General features: G+C 41.6%; 1 protein-coding gene across 3 annotated transcripts in view; it reads left to right on the plus strand.

Moving 5' to 3' along the window:
- Positions 1-19,875, plus strand: part of Klf12 (KLF transcription factor 12) — a 545,932-nt gene that overhangs the window by 364,434 nt on the left and 161,623 nt on the right. For 2 of the 3 annotated variants that reach the window (XM_057785989.1, XM_057785990.1), the window contains exon 8: positions 10,752-11,752. The exons of the other annotated variant lie outside the window; for it this stretch is intronic. In XM_057785989.1, the coding sequence (XP_057641972.1) occupies positions 10,752-10,933 (182 nt within the window). In that variant the 3' untranslated portion in view covers positions 10,934-11,752. Of the gene's footprint in view, positions 1-10,751; positions 11,753-19,875 lie in introns of those variants that run through there. 3 annotated transcript variants of the gene reach the window in all.

The raw sequence follows: 19,875 nt of genomic DNA on the forward strand, positions 1-19,875 counted from the left end.
GAACAGCATGGGGAAGACACAAGGAGCTCACTTAGTTGCTTTCACACACAATGAAGAAGTTAGTCCAAACCATTCAGGGGAATTCCAGTAACACACTGACTATTTGATTGAATTATCAAGACAAATAAATGGATTGTACATACTATACAATAGGTTGGTCTGCTTGGTTCAGGCAGTTTTGTACTTAAAATATTTTCAAGAGATAGAATCAGGATTGACGTCCAGTTAGCCGAAAACTTTAATTTGTTCCTTTAGAATAGCAAAGAGAAGAAGAATTGAAGAGATGGTCCAGAGGACCTGAGTTGTGAACGTCTAGTACCTATGGAGAGGAGAGAGAGAGAGAGAGAGAGAGAGAGAGAGAGAGAGAGAGAGAGAGAGAGAGAGAGCCAAGCCTAAAGACACACTTCCATCATCCCAGCCACTGGACAGGGCAGAGACAGGAGGATCCTGGGTATTCAGTGGCAAGTCAGTCTAGCCAAATCAGTGAGCTGCAGATCCAAGGAGAGATTGTATCTCAAAATACGAGGTGGGGAATGAACTGTGAAGGCATCCTGACGTCAGCCTCTCTGATCTGCATGTGTACATATGCTTGTGTGGGTGAGCACAGCTACACACATGAAGAAAATTGATAACACACACATCTTCATGTTTCACAGGATAGCAAAAAAAGATGTATTTCCAACTTTATTGTTTGATTTTTATTTCTTCACAATAAACGGGAATATCTTAAGTTTCATAGCCATAGAATTAAATATTGTATAGAGTGCGAGTTGGAGTTTCAGAGCTTGTAGGAAAGGTGATAACGCAGAGTTCTAGAGACGGGGAAACCGCTTCCAGAAACTGCATTCTGCAGCCTTGAGCCCAGGTGCAGGTCGGTAGCCCAGCTCCATGTTTGACCATCTTGCCTGATTTTAGAGCTCCAGGTAGTGCTGGCTACTTTAAACCCCAAGAGGGAATGTGGCCTTGTCCATCCTTGGCTGACTCAGAGAAGCTGGTAATGCCAGCTTTTTCTTGGTCGCCAGGTTTCTATTTCCTCATCTTGAAAGCGCCTAATTTCCTTCCAGATCTATAAATCTGTGAACTTTTGTGAACTAACTGTAACAGAACCCAGAAGACAAGATAAAAATCTTGATTCTGGCTCCCCCCCATCTCCTCATATGCAAATGCCATTCCTCAAGTGAAGCAGATTGTCACAGCAACTACGCTGAGCCCTGAATGTAATGCAGCTCATTTGTCACTGTCTGGGCTCTGTGGCTTCAGCAAAGTTAAACAGGGACATATTTCAAAACTGCACTTCTGAACCTAGCAAATGCCTGCGCTTCCTGTTGCTCAAGGTGTTCCTTTTCAGTTGCCTGAGAAAATAACAGAGTCGCTGAGAACATGGGTGTTTTGTTTAACGCAGGCCTTTTGAAACTGCGCGTTCCTCTAAGCATATTGCTCGCACGTCATTTTCATATGAAAAAGCACCTGCCCTTTGTCTCAGTCCACATTTACCTTTCAGCATTTCAGGTGGTGAAATCAGAGGCCCAGCAAAAGTGAGTTTTGTTCGGTAGGTTTTCGCGAATCCATTCAATAGCTGATGTTTTCTTTAGACTTTGTTGAACCTTCTGCTGGGTAAATGCCATGGAAATGCCCTGAGCTGGTCTTAATCCTTTTCTCTAACCAGAATGGCAAAAGACAAGCAATTCGTAATAAATCAGTTTGTGTTGGCTGTTTCGAGTCAGGGAAAAAAAAGTTTCTGATGTGAGTTCTTATTTTCCTAGGGCCTCATTAATACCTCTTGGGAGTATGCACGTGCATTCTGCCTGTACATACGTGCATAGGAAGTTGTATCCAACATGAGATGCAAAAGTGTTGTTCAGAAACTTTTAGATCAAGAGCAAAAAGATACTTTTTAAGAGTTATTATTATTGATGATGGGGTATACGTAGCAGGAGGGATGGTGGGGTGCTTAGGCCACAGGGTGCTTGAGGAAGGAAGAGGACAGTCTTTGGAGCTGATTCTCTCTTCCCACACCAGCCTGGGTGCCAGAGAGGTAGCCACTGAGCTGCCTTCCCAGTGCCAGATGTCATCACCCCAGTCTGGTATGTTTACTTGCTTAAGATTATGCTGAAAATGTTTCATTAAAATAGGAACTATAACAATGAAAGAAATGATTTAAAAGGAAGCTAACTGTACCCCAAAGGAGTGACATAATGTCATCCAACTAGCCACCCATCCCTCACATTATATTCTGTTTTTTTTTTTTACATTTTAACTTTATGTAAAATTAAACCGCATGCAAGACTTACTGCTAAAATACTATGTCAAACTTTTGCCAATAATTTCATTCTCTTTTTTTAGAATTTAACGTAAGAAATTGGAATCACTGATGGTCTGATATTGAAATCACAACTTCCAGATATTTTGTAAAATGCTCAATAGTTTTTGAAAGATTTTGCATGCAGAGGCTTATGTTTATATTTGGTCATTGCCTAACCCTTTTGTCTAAAAGGAATAAAGAAGGTATGGTGCCCGGAGCCATGGCTCAGTGGATAAGAGCCCTAGCCACTCGTCCAGAGTACTACTGTTTGATTCCCGGCACCCACATGGTGGCTCACAGGCATAATACGGAGCTCCAGTCCCAGGGAATTCAGTGCCCTCTTCTGGTCTCCATTGGCACCAGGCATACATATGGTGGACAGACATACACATAGTCAAAACATCCCTACACATAAAAACAAAATTAAGAAAGAAGGTAGGCACAATATCTTTATTTTCATCATATTTCCCAGCAAAGCAGTTTGAGATAACGTGTGTGGGATTCTGAAACAAATAGAGTCAATTTCAAGGGAAACCTGCGCTATCTAAAGAAATGAACAGCCGGGCGGTGGTGGCGCACGCCTTTAATCCCAGCACTCGGGAGACAGAGACAGGGGGATCTCTGTGAGTTCGAGGCCAGCCTGGTCTAGAAGAGCTAGTTCCAGGACAGGAACGAAAAGCTACGGAGAAACCCTGTCTCGAAAAATCAAAAAAAAGAAAGAAATGAACAGAACTCTCCCACTGGCAACGGTGCCCATCTTGGTGAGAAACAGAAGCAAGAGTAACAAACTGCCTACACTTTTTTTTTTTTAAGACAGAGCCTTACTGTGTACCATGGACTATCTGGAACTCTCTCTATGTCCCATAATACCCTCAAATGTGGGACAAGTCCTCCTGCCACAGCCTCCCACGTGGCATTCTGAGCATTCCAGGTTTGAGCCACCAGTCCCAGCTCTTAGTCAAATCTTCCATGGAAACAATTTTGCGTAGAATTCATTTACCATTTGGTTCTTGCCACTAATTGTCTTTTAAAGTCAAATGCTCATTTGATTTATGTGCATAAATGAAAATAAATCCTGTTTGATATCAACAAACCAGTTGCAAAAGTATCAGGACTCTCCCAATTGCAAGCAAGGCTGATATTAACAGGATTCAGTATTGACAGTCTTATGGGCTTTGTTAAAGTTCCGGAACATACTGCATACCAGATGATCCAGTATTATACATAATCTGTTCATTATAAATGATAAGTCAATAGCATGGACCTGTTGACTGAGATGTACATTATCAACATCTCAACTTTTAAAGACCTTTAAATCTCTTTTTCATTTTCCTGTTGATTCATTAACAATTCCTTTGAACAATAAAAGTGATTTAAAAAAAAAACCCAGAAACTCAAAGTAGTGACCTATAGCAACAATGTGTTTTGTAGTTCTAACATACTGAGAAAGTATCTAGGAACTAGATTTTTTTTTTTTGAAAACTCATGGTTATCAAAAACATAAAACTGGATGGGACCTTAGTCCACGTCACATTATCTACTAGATTTTAGAGCATTTTGCTATGCAAGGTAACTTCTTCAAACAACACAAAATAAGGACCATTCATTTTGGCATAGTGAACTTATTTTTCTTCATTTTAATTTTTTGAGAATTTTGTACACCAGTACTGTTTTACTCCATTTCCACCTTTCTTCTACTTTGTCCAACCTTGTCCTTGCTCCCTTCATGTGTATGACCTATTCTTTAATTACTTTTGTTACACACACACACACACAAAAACACAGACACACACACACACTAGTATGTGACTAGTGTGACTGTGCACTTGAATAGAACTGGTCATGTGATACTGGGCATTCTTCTGGGAAACTTGCCTTGGGAGAAAATGGATTCTCCCTCCCTCTCAGCAGTCATTGATTGGCCATAGCTTAGTCATCTAGGGTTGTGATTTCATGAACCCCCCGGCATTGTTACTCTGCAGGTCTGTTCAATTGCCATTTGATGTGAAAGTGAAATACCTTAAGTTTTTAGAGGAAAGAAGACAAAACAGGAAAATAATTTAAATGTAGCGCACATTTTAAGTGTACAGTAACTACCAAAATTGTTTTTATCCATTCCCAAAACCTGGCCAGTCCAAAGAGAAATTGATTGATATTTTTAATGAAACAGTTGTTATGGGTGTATATAACTGGCACCCATTCCTCTTTTGAGAGAAGACAGAAATGAGTAGCCTGGCCAACCAGAGTCTCAATGCTTAAGAGCAGAGCCTTTAAGTTTAAAGAGTGATTGGAGGTCTTTGCCTTTGTTTCTGTTGCTAAAATTAGGTGGAAAGAATGGCTAATGCGACACTGGAGCAGGGAGCCATGAATATTTTGTATATCATTATTATTTTCTTTTCGTGGAGTAAAAAAAAATAATTCTTAAGAAAACTCGGTTAATTATACCCACTCTGTGCTGCTCTTCTTTCCTTCCCCTTCCCAGGCAGCTTCGAATTCCCTGCAGCAGGGTTCCCAGTTAATTACGCATCTATGTTACTTTCATTGGCTTTTGGTAGGAATCCGGGAGGGTTTGCTCCAGTCCTTCGGACACCTGTTCCCTCGTCCTTCATGACTACTTACTGTACCTCACAGACTGCTTTTCAGTCATGTACTGTTAGTTTCTCTCTCGTTGATGGGATCAGACAATTGACGACAGTTGTCACATTCCAAGACATCTTCTCTTTAAAAAAAAAATATATCTTGAACAGGATGTTTGACATCTAAAGTCCCAGTCTCTGATCTTTTCCATGTTGTCACCCCTTCGTAGACTCAGTAGAGTCGCCAATCATCAGAGTTCACAGTGGCCACTTTTCACGGTCTGTAAAGGAGCTACAGATGGAACAGAACTTCCATCCTTACACAGAACTCTCATCTCTGGTAACCAGCTAGCAGCCAGAGAGGTATCCCCCACCTGTTACCACTCTGACCCTTACCTTCAGAAGTGAGGTATCCATACTTTCCTAATGATCAAAAGAGATCTTAAAGATACCTTTTAAAGTCTGATGGAGTTGAATGAGTCTTACAAGATAGGCCATCATTTCCTTTTGTGCAAAACTCTCCATTTCAATTATTTGTTATGTAAAAACATGTATTCAGGCACTAAACAACGATGACTATGTGATCTCGCTAATAAATGGGACAAAAAGAAGTTGATCACATGAAAGAAAGATGGAAGCAGAGGAGTGGATAGCAGAGAAAGAAGAATAGGAATAGAAGAGGAAGAGACAGATGAACAATTGGTGCTAAGTTACAGTTAGATGAGCATAGACTGTTGTGTGCTAACACACAGTTGAGTGACTATAAACAGTATTTCAAATACTTAGAAGAAAGGATTCTAAAAGTTTTTCCTATAAATGCATGATAAGTGTCTAGTCAGATGTGTTTATCTTGATGTAAACACTACGCAGTGTGTGCATACATATAGATACCACATGGTGTACAATAAAGATAGATAACTTATGGCTATCGATTAAGATGACATTTTTGGCCAATGGGATATAGCTCATTGGGCAAAGGGGCTTACCACCAAGCCTCACAGCCTGAGATTGATCTCTGGAACCCCCATCATGGAGGAAGAGAATGAAATAAGGCATGTTGTCTTTTAACATCTTCAAGTGTGCAATTGCATATATGCACACCCACATCCACTCATGTGGGTCTTCTTTGGGACTGTTGGTCACCCATCCATGGAGGTAATGAGAGCAGAGGCAGGCTACAGGGTTCAGATGGCTGCAGAGGTGATGGAGATAGGCCTCTGGGAGATGACTTCAATGAGACAACTCAACTTTATTCCAGAGTATAGGAAATATATAGCATTGGGAAACCTGGGGACAATTTGCACACTCCTATCATATAACTGGGTTAGTGGAAGCACAATCCTATGAAAATAGCTAGAACATGTTACTAAATTACTATATGGTCAGCAGGGAATGAGTGCTTGCAGGGAATTATGTCAGGCAACCAAGCTTAGAGACACCCTCCAAATCTGGGGAGGTAGAAAGCAGGGAACCTTGCTGAGGATGAGTCCTTCATGTTGCCGAGCTTGGAGAAAGCTGCTAGGCCATATTAGACTTCAGCCTCTAGCCATCGGGGCCTCACAACATACCCAGAGCCACAGAAAATAAATGCAAAAAATATTAAGTATATTTCAAGTATATTAAGTGATATTTCACAGTGGATAAAGTACCTCATTATTTAAGATTGGAGGTCTGCATTCAATCCCCAGAGCCCACTTAAATATCCATTCAGTAGAGGTCTAATATTCAAAATATATAAGACACTCACAAAACTGGATATCAATAAAACAACTCAGCTTGAAAATGGGGTACAGCTCTAAACAGAGAATTCTTAAAAAAGGAAACTCCAATGACCAAGATACACTTAAGTAAATGTTCAATATCCTTTACCTCAGGGAAATGAAAATCAAAACTACTTTGAGATTTCACCTTACACCTGCTAGAATGACACAGATCATGAAAACGGGTGACTGCTCTTGCTTGTGAGGATGCAGAGTCAGAGAAAAACTCATACATGGCGGCGGGTGGGAGTGCAAACTCATACAGCCACTGTGGAAATCAACGAGACAGTTCCTCAGAAAGACGGGAATCAATCCACCTCCAGATACCACTCATGAACATACACCCCAGGGATGCCGTATCTTGCCACAGACACAGCTGCTCACATATGTTCATTGTTCTTCTATTCATAATAGCTAGAAATTGGAAACAACCTCAGCAGATGAATGGATAAAGAAACTTGGAACATTTATACAATAGAATATTATTCAGCCATTAAAAACGAAACTGTGAAGTTTGCTGGTAAATAGGTGGAACTGGAAAAAAAAAACATCCTGAGTGAGGTAACATAGATCTAGAAAAACAAATAAGGTTATATGTGACCATTAGCTGCTAAGTCAATGATAACCAAGCTATAATCCATAGAATCGCAGAGGTTAGGTATAGACTAAGTGACTGGAGGGACATTTAGATCTTGCTTAAAAAGAGAAATAAAATAAATAGTTATGGATGTATGGGGAGGGCCTGGAACAGGAGAATCGAAGGAGTAGCAGGAAGAAAGAGGTTGAGGGAGGGAAAAACTAAGGGCCACTTGAGGGGTAGTATGAAATATAGTAGTAAAACTTTGTAAAATGCATACATATAAGACAGCGACCTAGAAGGTCAAACAATAGAGGAGACAGAGCCCCAAGTAGACATCTCTTGTCCTCAAGTGTAGCTTCCAGCACTGGGGTTGGCTTATATCTAATAGGGTTGTTGTCCAAAGGGGTCTCTATGGGAACCCCCAAACAACCTAGATTGTTGCCAAGACTATAAGTTGCTCTAGCCAAACTGACATCAAGGCTTCATTGCTGAAGACAAACTATTAAGCACAGAGAAGCTGGTGACTGCTTAAGCTTCACCTCTTCACGCTAGTGTCTTTGGTATGGAAAGGAAGGTACTCTTCAGTCAGCCAAGGAGAAGTGTAAACACCAAGTCAGCCACAAATGCTTTGATCGACAATAGCGTACTGCCTGAAAGATATGCTCGTGCAAAGTGGGCACAAACTTCATGAGAGTAACCAGTCAATATTTGATTTGATGTAAGGCCCACTCCACCAAATGGAACCCAAACTTGAGCATGGATAGTCCAAAACCAAATACTAATGTTCTATTTTTTTAAAAATGTAGCAAAATAATGATTCTGCTATACTCATAGTATCAGTCTTTTGTTCAGCCATCATCAGAGAGGCTTCCTCCTGCAGCAGATGGGAGCAAATACAGAGACCACAGCCAGACAGAAAGAGAGACACCATGGAACACTCAGTCCTCGATGGAATGTCTCTGTCAAAAAAGCGCTCCCCTCCTTGGGTCATAGGGAACCCTGCTGAAGAAGAGGCAAAGAGTCTAAGAGCCAGAGGGGAGGGAGGACACCGAGGAAACATGGCCTTCTAAACACAGCAGTACCAAGTGCACATGAACTCACAGGGACTGAGGAGAAACGCACAGGGCCAGCAAGGGTCTGCACGAGATGGTGCACGGGAGCCGAAAGGAGAAATGGGCAAATGGCTCTGACATGGACTCTATCTACAATTGATAAGCAATTTTTATTTGTAAGTGATTTTCTCCAAGGGAGTCTCACTGGGGAGATAAATTGGAATGCCTAGCAGAAGACGGCCAACAGAGGGAACGCATCAGCATCTTTGGAGGTTCCTTGTTTCCTAGTGACATGTCAGAGCTTTTCTTTTTTTTTTTTTAAGTTTTATCTTACTTTTTTAATTTATTTAAATTTTTTCTTTCTTTTTATCATATAGGTCCTTTGCGTATCTATTATGGCTTCCAGTTTAGTGCTTGTAAAGAATGGGTCTCTGTGGCTGTATCTGTTTCTTGTGTCTTTTCTTGGGCTTTTTTGCTACTGTTGGTTTGTTTTGTCCTATGCCACTGTGTTAGTTTTTGTTTTTACCTAACTTTATTTTATCATCCCTGACAGAAGGGGGGTGGATCTGGATGGGAGGAGAGGTGAGGAAGATTTGGGAGGAGTATAGGGATGGAAAGCCATAAATATATTATGTTAAAAGGAAAGCTATTTTCAATAAATTATTTTCAATAATGTGGGGAGGGGGGAAGAAGACCCTTTCTCCTTCCTATCTCAGCTTCTACACTTTCTCTCTGGGCAATTTCTTCATAGCATAAGCTGCTGCTAGGAGATGTCTCTAGGTGACAACCAGTCAACTCAGGGTAGCAAAGGCAGAAGAACATCGGGGCAAATATATTTGTGTATATATTGTGCTAACTGCCAGAACTCATACAGAAATAAAAATATAAAAAAAAAAATCTACAGCAGTATTCAACATGTAAATACATGCTACTCATTGTCAGGAATATATTCAGTTACAGATCTTCAACCTTTGTAAGTTAGACGTTTACCTGGTTTGTGCTTGCTTTGTTTCTCTAGAACACTGGTCAGTAAGCCCATGCAAGCACATATGCTGTCTTCTTGAAGCAACTGGAATGAATTCAAAGTTGAGGTTTTTTTGTCAATACAAAAACTGTCGATACAGTCAGTATGCTTTCACTTGAATGGGTACTTTTAGAAGATCCTGGTGCTTCCTGTAGTCACAACTAGTGTCTCATATTTCTAGATTCCATGGGAATGAACCACTTGATCCTAAGACCCAACACTAATTTAACAGCTGAATTTGTTTAGGACCTAATCTAGGCTCTGGGGGTAGAAGAGACGGGCACCAAGGTAAGATCTTTGTGGTGCATTGTGTTAGTGACGTAACTGAAATAGGATTTAGCTAGATTTAGAGTACCAATCTGGGTACTGAGGACGTAATAAAGTTTATCCTTTCCTCTGGAGCATAGTGAAAGGTGCTGGATTCAGGGCCAGGGACATTTTCTTCCCTGGAGCCTTGAGTAATTTACGGTGCCACCCTGGACAGTTTCTTTCCCGTGGAGTGGGGGCTGCCTTTCAGTTTCATGTGCAGGGTTAGCGTGAGCTGCCTACCCTGCTGTCATTAGAGGCTCCCATTGGACAGATGGGACAGGAGAGATCAATTTTGCAGGGTTGAATGGGGACAGGGCTTCCCTTTGGAAGAGAGCTAGGAAAACAGTGCACCTGGGTCAGCTATTGTCTCGCTCCCCCTGGGAGCCCATTTGGACAATGGCTGGGCTATCTCTTCCCAGCACAGGCTTTGGATATTTTACTGTCCTTACAAGGAGACTGGAGGGCCTGGTCAAGTTACACACGTCTTCGGGCTTTTTATAAGGACTTTCAGCATTCAGTCCCGCTTCAGGATTCCTCAGGCTCAATTTGGTTCTCTAGTCCTGAAAAACACACTCACATTGGCGCTGCTACTCTAAGATTTCTTCCCAAGGGACAAACAAAATTAGATGTTCGTGAATAACATATGTTTAATGAATGGGTTGTTTTACCTTGTAATGAAGTGATGTGGACACCTTGAATGATAGCTAACTGGACTCTGTCCTATACAGTCTTATAGCATTGAAGCGATGCATATTCTGAAGGGAAGGGGGCCTATTAAAATGGAGCTAAGTACCCTTTACTGTTGTTTATGATTTCCGGCCACAGAGCCGAATCAGACTCTGTGGGGGTGTTAATACTCCCCTTTAGCCCACCAGCGTGAAGAGCAAGCCTCTCCTTCCCATTTGTGCCTATAGTATCACTCCTCAGCCAGACATCCAAAGGTTAGCTGATGTCTTCACTGATGTCACAGCAGGAAACTGAAACTCACCTCTCAGTCCCCAAAGCCCCCGGTGGGATGCTAAGGTTTACTCACAGAGACCTGCCAAATAGAACACCCATTGACAACGCTTTCCCAGCATTCAGGGCTGGCTGGGTCATTACAGAAAAAGGATGGAGCCCCAAAGCTTGTGTGTCTTTGTTTCTTCCAGGAGAGAAGCCCTACAAATGCACGTGGGAAGGCTGCACCTGGAAGTTTGCCCGCTCGGATGAACTGACCAGGCATTACCGCAAACACACGGGAGTGAAGCCATTCAAGTGCGCGGACTGTGATCGCAGCTTCTCGAGGTCAGACCACCTGGCCCTGCACCGGAGGAGGCACATGCTGGTGTGAGGAAGGCTCCCGTCGTCCAGCTGGGCATAAGAGCTGGGTCTCTTAAGGAGCGACTAACTCAGCAGGGCTGAGCCCCCTCTACAGTGTTAACGTCAACAGCACCGCCGTCCCACGGTGCCTGAAACCAGAGCAGGAACAAGAAGGAACCTTTCTCCTTTCAGCCTGAAGGTAACCCCCCATCATGATCACCCCGCGGGAGAGCTGCTGCAAGCACACTGGCCTGGGGGTTCAGCGCCTCAGGTCCTGAAGAGACAGGCATCGTTTTTTCCATGCTCTGTCCTCTGCCTTTGGAAAGATGTTTGTAGCTTGTACATTTCCCGAGCTGGCCGGATACTCAGCTATCAGTCCCTTAAAGGTCATCTACCGCAAATCTATGTTAGAGAAGACCTCAGTTCGGATGATTCTTCCATGGCACCTCCCCCACCTCCAAACCCTTTAGACGAGATTTCAGTTCCAATCTCAGTAAGCCAGAACACACATCCAGTCTGTTACCAGCAAGCAGCATGAACTAGAAAGGAAGGGGCTGTTGGGGAAGCTCTGTTACCCCAAAAGAAGGCACACAGAAGTAGCTCTCTATGCTAGTCATGGCGGACCTAGATAGCGCTCACACTTTGTCTTCATGCCATCTCCCGGAAGAGAACCAAGAGTCTGTTCATTTGTTTGTCTTTGCTTGTTTTTGTTCTGTTTCGATCATGTTTTGTTCATCCGTTCCAGCAGAGGGGCAGAGCAGTTTCTCAAAGGCTAGTCCTGCTCTGCCCTGGCATGGACGGGCAGAGGCGTTCTGTAGTTGAATAGGAAGAGCCTGTCTAAAAAAAAAAAAAAAAAAAACGATAACGACAATAGTCATAATAATAACGACCGCCCCACTTCAAACTCCAGTGTTCTGTCACCAAGGCATCATCTCCCCTGCCGTTCGTGTTTGATTACAAGGAATCAAGGGGGAGGGGAGCTTTCTTAGACACACCGGCTCCAAGGGAAGAGGTGGGGCTGCCCATGCAAAGTCAGTGAGCATGAAAATGAGACAAAGCAGAGGTAGAAATATCGCTCCTCTGGAGGAGAAAAGCAATAATGAATAGAAGGACTTTCCTACAATCGCTCCACTGAGGACTCACGTTACCAGTTTTCATACTTACTAAAGGGATTGTAAAAAACACCCCAGCATTTCAGATGTCTTGGCTCCATTCAGAGGCCCTAGTGACAGCACTGAGGTCATCTTTCTGCTCTTTGTCGTCCTACTTGCTCGAATACCACAAGTAAGGATTATGCTCCCCGTTTCTCGTTGGGCAACAGTTCTTTGGTGACTAGCTAGGCAGAGCTGAAGGTTAACTCTTCAGTCAGTGGGGCTGTTCAGCTTGGGCATGAGTCCTTGGAAAGAGGGGCCCATGGAAGCCTACCTTGGTGCTGCTTCTTCAACCCGGAGAGCCAAGATTCTGACTCTCCTGTAGATTCTTCTCTACATGGTTCACTTTCTAAACTGGCCCGGAATCCCCATGCTCCCCCATTGGCATCCACAGGGACAGATAACCTGCTTATCCTGGGAGAAGGACGAGAAAGTCAGGTTCCATTGTCCCCCTCAAATGAAGAACCTTTTGTATCTAGCAAAAAATATACAGGAAAAGCAATACATCCCCAACAAGCACTCTTTCCAATATAGTATCATATTTTTGTCCCCACTAAAAGCTGTTGTTTTCCCAGCTTTGTGTGGCAATCTGGCTTAGTGAGATTTTTGTTGTTAAGATTTTTTTATAGCTTAACTATAAAAGGTCTCCAGCAAAGACCTTTGCAATATATTTCAGTGACAGATGCTTGATTTGGGAAATTGCACAAATTAACCACATAATATTCCTAGCTCATTTTTAAATGTCTGCACATTCTAAAAGGATGTCTGGTGACAGAGTTATCCTTTACAGTATCCGTTTCTAATTTGGGGAATTGGATTCTGACAAAGCAAGTACTATAAACACTACTAGAAGAACGGCTTGGGTTGGAGCACTTTTAAAGGAATTTTAATAAATGTTCAGGCAAAAGTATTATGATTTACAGATCAAGTCCTGGTTTCAAAAATATGTGCTCTATATTTTTTTGCCAGGTCTGAAGAACTCATCAGGCAATTTCCCTCTAACAAGGGCTGCAGTTCTATTGATAAATAGCTTCGGCTACACTGGCTGGTACCCACCAGCCAGTGGGATTTTTTTTTTCAACCAACTGGAACTTTTTTTTTTAATCTGTACTGTATGCACTTCCTACTTCTCATTGCCTGTTATCATTCAGAATAAAAACAGCCTTCCTGATGCATGCCAGCATTAGTAACTGGCCAGTGCAAAGAACTCAGACAGTAGCAAGCAACCATGGTCTCCTCAGGCGCTGGCCCCAGAGTCTAGTTGGTAGGTATAGGGGAAGTCACTCAAGTGAAGGATAGATTTGGCTTCGTTCTGTCTGCTCTCATCAGAGCCAATCCTTTTCCCACTGAGAGACATCTTGCAAGTTTTACAGGTAGAATTCATTGAACTGACAGGCAGGGAAAGCTTCCTGAGTGACATCTTGATTTAAATTTAGCACAGAACGAAAGGAGTTGCACCTAACCGCTTAGGGAAGACTTGGGGAAGCAAGCTTCCCCCACTCACTCTCCATCAGTGGGAAGCAGACTGAGATGGTAAGATCACTGATGAAATCTGCCATCGTTACAGCATCCCTCTCCTTTCGACACAGTGATGTTTTTAGAAAGGATCTAAGCACAAGTGAACTTGACTCTGATCTGGCCCAAGAACTGAAACTCACTTGGAACTCATCTAGGGGATGTAAGAAGTACTCCTTGGTGAACTTCCTGGATGTGTTTCCTGTATAAAGGCAGGTGGTTTGGGACTGAAGGAAATATGATAACCTTAGGCACAGAAAATCCTCCAGTCATTTTATGGGCATATCTAGCTTCTTGAAAAGCACAGTCTATGAGAAACTATCGAAAAAGGGAAAGAATCCTGAAGGACTTCTTGGTGTTCCCTAAACAGAGCAAGTTTGGGTTTCAAATTTGAAGTGGTGCAGCTTGCAGCTAGGGAGCTCATGTGTGGTTGGTAATACCTGGTGACAAGCAGGAAGAAATGATTGTCTCCCTGCCATGTGAAGACTAATGACAAGGGAATTGAGCTACTTGAGGGTTTACAGAGAGTCCCTTATATTCCAACCTTCCCATTCAGCTCCAGCCTCCTGCTATCGATTGCTTTGGACACTGCTTGATTTTAAGTTCTGTTATAGCATTGAGAAAGAGGTTCCTGATGGCTTTACCATGGAAATTATACTGCTGCCTTTACAAAATGCATACACTTTTTGTTTTCAAAAAGTTGAGGGTCAGTTACATGAGTAAAATGAGCACTTTTAAATATCACTTTAAAGTTTAAATGGGATAGAGGAAGATGAGTTGGGGGCGGGGTCTTTCAAAACGCTTCACTGTTTACAAATGAAAGTTCTAGGTGATTAGAAAAGCTATGTTCGTCATGAGGGAAATTTGGAATAGCTCATGCAAAGACTGTATTCATGTTTATACAAGTTGTTTAACTCCAAATTGCCAATTGTTTCTGAATGGAAATGTAAGTCTGCACTTTGAGATCAGCTCATTAGAATGATAACTTGTATATGGATAAAAAGACGCAGTATTCCTTAGTCTGTACTTTGTTTATTATATGTACCAAAGCTGCAATTGAATAAATCGGGTGAGGTGAGGCCTTCAGTAGTATTAATATGCCTTTGTTTTCTTCTTGTGACTGCCTAGAAAAGTAGCTGAGAGGTTGTTCCAAGGCTGTCGTATCACTTTTATATTGAGAAGTCATAGAACTGAAGCAGTGGCAATACCAGCACCCATGCAGTCTGCCTAGAAAGCATCAAATGTGAACTGATGATGATGAAGCACCACAGGCCCAGGAAGCCTTAATACTCATAGTTCATACCCCACTCTCATTAAGTTTGTCACATAAATGAATGCCATCAGCCAAATCTCTTCCTTGACTTGTTCTGAGGTTGGTTTCCCCGCAGAAAAAACCAGTTTTGGTTTAGTCTCAGGAAGAGATTTGACGCTCCCACACTGCCTTTCACTTACCTGGAGAGACACCCCAACACATGCACCTGTGTGCACACACCTGCACATGCAGCAGCCGGCAGGCGACTAAATATCAACAAAGAACTTTTGTAAAAGAAATACTTTGTGATAATCCACCCTATGTAGAAATGTAAGTTATTACCTGACTAGAGAATCAGCTTATACTACTATGTAACTTTGCCTGCATTTTATAGTTAAGAAATGTATATACAAATTCAAAATGCTATATTTTCACAATTTCATTATAGAGTAATGTCTGTTTAGCAAACCATGCCCATTGGTATTTTAAATATGCTAAATACTGAGCAATTGCAATAGAAATTCAGATTTTTCATAAGAAAATAAAATGGAAGGGTAGTGCATCTTTAAAAAAAATAGAGTGAAGCTATTTTACTGTATTCGTAACATATGTGATAGTGGACAAAGTATTTTCAAACTCGCCAATTTTACAGAGGTTGTAAATAGTTTGATGACATATGTTGGGGGAAAGCTTCTAGTTTTCATCACAATAAAAAAAAACCCACTTATTCAGCTATGCCTTGTGTGTGGATGGTACTCACAATTGGTGATGTTGCCACCAGAAATGGTCCCTCTTGTTGATGTTCTTGGTGCTTGGTCAGAACGGAGTGGCCACTTGTCATAGCTTAGCCAGAATGGTTTAAAACTCAGATGAGGTCATTTCTTCATACGTGCTTGTTCTAGAAAAATCACCTAGCAATCATTCTCTCTTCTCAGTTATCTTTCTAAGCAGAGTGGTTCTCAATTGAAAACAATAAAATCAGGTGTTAATTCTTGTTTAAGCTTCAGAGAGGTTGCTTTCCAATGTAGGTACATATTGATGAGGTTAAGTGTATTGATATAGCCACATATTAAAAGACTCTGTAGTGGCAATAGGAAAAAGTTAATGCCCATTTTTTTCCAGAAATTAATTAAACGCTGAAAGTGCCTGTCAATGAATATGACCAATGAGACACTCCTATACTTTCACACAGCAATAATTCTTCGTCATACCGAGTTTTTCCTGCACAGTTTGAGCACACACAGAGTAAATATATGCACATAGTAAATTAGATCTGTTCCCACAAACCCACAGAAAAGGGCTTTTATCACTTTGAAGTATAAGTAACCCTATTTGCAATTAATATCTCTTAATTTTCTTTGTCTTACTTGAATACGATCAGGTGAATATGGGAAATAAAGTTATCTTCAGTGTACATGATGATGTAGAACAATTACAATGTTCAGATAAAGTGTACCTCACATTTATAACAGAGCTCTGAAAGACTTGCTCAGTTCAAAACACTGATGCACTTAGTGCGAAACAGCGAGAGACTGGTCTTCTTTGTTTTACCCACTTACATCAGTGTGCAAGTTCATGTTTTGTGCTTCATTCTCTTTTCACCCAATAAATCCTGATATCATCAAGGAGAATATGGAGGTCAACACTGACAAGTCCCCCCCCCCCCGAAAAAAATCTTGTGATACTTGCAAAGATCTTCAGACAGTTATTTAGTTAATCCTGGCAGTTACCTCATTGTGTACATTCCGAAGTTCACAAGTTTTTTTCCTCAAATTGTTTTATGGCTACAAGTGGAGTCATAGGTAGAGATAAACAATAAGACAGGGCATAGACACGAACTCAGTGTATTCTTCACCCCTGCTATCTCAGTGCGTGAATTTGCCCAGACAAGCTGTCGAGGCTATACTATACTAGAGGCAAAGCTATACTAGAGCCAAACACTCAGTAATGATGGTTCTCAATGTATGGCCGGAAATAAGTCTTCAGGCTTTAGATAGTGTGGTACTGCGGTGGACAGCATTCTCCAGGCCCCAACCTCAGGTCAAGAAGACCATCTACTCTTTACCCTACTCCGTTTCAGAGAAGAGGGATGAAGGACATATGCGTCAAGAGGGAGAGAGAGAGAGAGTAGCAAACAGGTGCTAATGTCACAGCACAGCCACTCTATTCCCTGGTCGCGCTGACATCAGACATTCTGACTTCTTCCTCCCCATGTGTTGTCTGAAAGTGCGGAAGTACCCTGGGAGGTTCAAAGCTCACGCTGAGGGATTTTAACACGGTCCTTCCAGTCTGTACAACTGGTCTCCCCTTCATGGATGGGAAACCAAGGCACAATGAGAACAGCTGAGATATCCAGGGGCATAGAATAAGTCAAGAGGGCCTTCTTTGTAGTATAGCACACAGCTTTCTTCCCTCGTCCTGGCTGCCATGTTCCCAGTGTCTAACTTGGTTTTGTTATGAGAACCCTGTAGGAATATGATCTAGCAGATGATTTAGCACATGAATTGACAATTGTAGGAGGGCCTGTTTTTGGTCTTGACTGCCCTGCTAGCTTACACCTGAAAGAATCACACAGAAACTAATTATATTAATTAAATTACTGCCTGGCCCATTAGTTTTAGCCTCTTATTGGCTAACTTACATATCTTGATCTAACCCATTTTTAATAATCTGTATAGCATCATGAGGTCGTGGCTTATGGAGAAAGATTTTAACCAGCGTCAGTCTTGGGCAGGAGCTTTATGGTGTCTGCCACATTGCCCTTCTTCCCAGCATTCAGTTCTGTCTACTCTACCTACCTAAGTGCTGCCCTATCAAAAGGCCAAGACAGTTTCTTTATTCAACCAATAAAAGCAACACATAGACAGAAGAACCTGCTACATCAGACAATGGTACAGAGGATTTGAAATCCGTCCCTTCCTGGAAACTCACTGATGGGCAGTAATTCTAAACAAACATTGAACCACAGACCTCCCTAAACTTGTTGATTTCTTCCAAGTGTTTGCCCAGAGCTCCCAAGATATTTGAAACCCTTCTTAGTTATTATTATAATTTAGTCCCAGGTAGTTTTTCTCAATTTTCGTATTTCTTTGTATGTGTAGTCATTTCTTTTTTTCCTAACATAGACCTGTGATAACCTCTGCAAGGCTGTATCTAAAACCCTCCCCTCTGTAGAGGTACTTCCTAACAGGTGTCCATAAGGTGTTAATGTCAGCATTGAGATGACCAGTGGACAGTTCCTTTCCAAGGTTCTCACATAACAGCACTGTCTTGGAATGTTTTAAATAGTCTTATAAGTAATTTGCTTATAGTATTGTTAGTTTGAGTCTTATGTGAGGAGCTGCCTAACGTCAGAGACGTAAAATCCTTCCCTTTCTGCATAGAAGGAAGTCTCTGACAGTATTGATTCATGGCAGCGCTAATGGACTTTGAGAACATTAAGAATGCCATTTCTCAGAGTGTTTCAGTTTCTGAAAATGAATCCCCTGAATTATGATCGTTCTCCCTGTTAGTTGGCTGGTGGAAGAGATAAAAGCTGTGTAAGGCACTTCTTCCATGCTGAAAGCAAGTGTCTATGTCTCCCATCTCCTGTAGACTTAGACTCCTGTCACTTAATTGAGTTTCAACAACAATTATTTCTCAGATGACAATGCCACCACTCTAAGTGGGTTGACAAGAAATGAATAGTGGGGACAGGCACATCAGTAACCTTTTTTCTGCATTTCATCTCCAGAAATGTGAAGTGTTTCAGTGCCTCCTGTTGTCAGTGATTCTTTTTTCAAAAGCAAGGTAGCCAAGATTAATTTTTGTTGAGAAATGAGGGTTTATAGGAGAGAATTCAGCTCCAATTCTACAAGTAAAAGTGTCCAGTCAATCAAAAACTAAGTTATTTTAGGGATATTTTGACATCTTCCTTTTCTGCTCATTTCATTATCTAAAAATACAACAAAAAACATAATAGAAAATATATTTTCCCCCTACTTACTTTTCTAGCCTTCTCATGACAGAGTTTTGTGTTGTATCCAGACTATAGAGTATATTTTGTTCCTCAGATTGTTACATTCAGTGGGTTCCTGAACTGGGCACTGGTGCCTACATACAAGGCTCTTTCCTATCAACTTGTCTGTGTACAATGTGTTGTGTTTGAAGGTTCATTTTTGAAAACCACTGTCTCCCCCTCCATGGGGTGGTGTGGTGGTTGTATTGTTTTGTTCATGTCTATGTGGGACACATTGCATCACATGGCAAACCAACTGTGGATGGATCTGAGATAAATCCTTAACAAAACCAGCTTGAAAACATTGTCTTATGTATGATGTCATCCTGCCTCATTATGCAATTATGTGTATCATGATCACTTTTTACAAAGAGAAACCAGCACATTCGTGTTTGTCCATAGAAGGATGTACTAGGCACTGTCTGTGTTATGAAATGATGAGAGCAGACCACCTTTAAGCTACCCACCTGCCACTTAAAATGACTTAGTTATAATTAGTAGTAGTCTAGACATTTCTCTTGGTGGAGAGGGTCAGTCAGCGCAGACGTCATATTCCTTTGAGTAAATCTCCCAGTCGTATCTGAAAAACATATGAGAACAAAGAAAACATCATCTTTGGCCAAATCAAGCAGGCATCTCTTTGCTTTTCTTCAACACTTAGCTCATTACACACGGTCATTGGATCTCAAGATCGTTCTGTGTAAAAATATAAAAAATGTCCTTTAGTTTGCAAAGTGGTTATTCTAGGCTAGAAGCCTCTGCACAGCAAAGTGAATAGCTGGGCTGCTTCTGATTCATATTATGGATCTAATCTTACAACAAAACTCTTGGGCATATGATCCAGAGAGCTAAGAGTGCCCAGAGGAGAGCCTACATTAAAGGGTGAAATCCCCCAATGATGCTGGCAAGCAAATGTGTTGAGTTCTTACATCTTTGTTTGGCTCTTCTGTTCTGAATTTTAATTGCAAATGAATTTATTTCTTCAGCTTAAATATCTAATTTCCCAGTAGTTTTCTCTGCATTTATATACTCTGTAGTGTTTAGGCAGCTCCTGTTAT

This window comes from Chionomys nivalis, chromosome 12 (assembly GCF_950005125.1).
Source record: "Chionomys nivalis chromosome 12, mChiNiv1.1, whole genome shotgun sequence".
NCBI classification, from domain to species: domain Eukaryota; kingdom Metazoa; phylum Chordata; class Mammalia; order Rodentia; family Cricetidae; genus Chionomys; species Chionomys nivalis.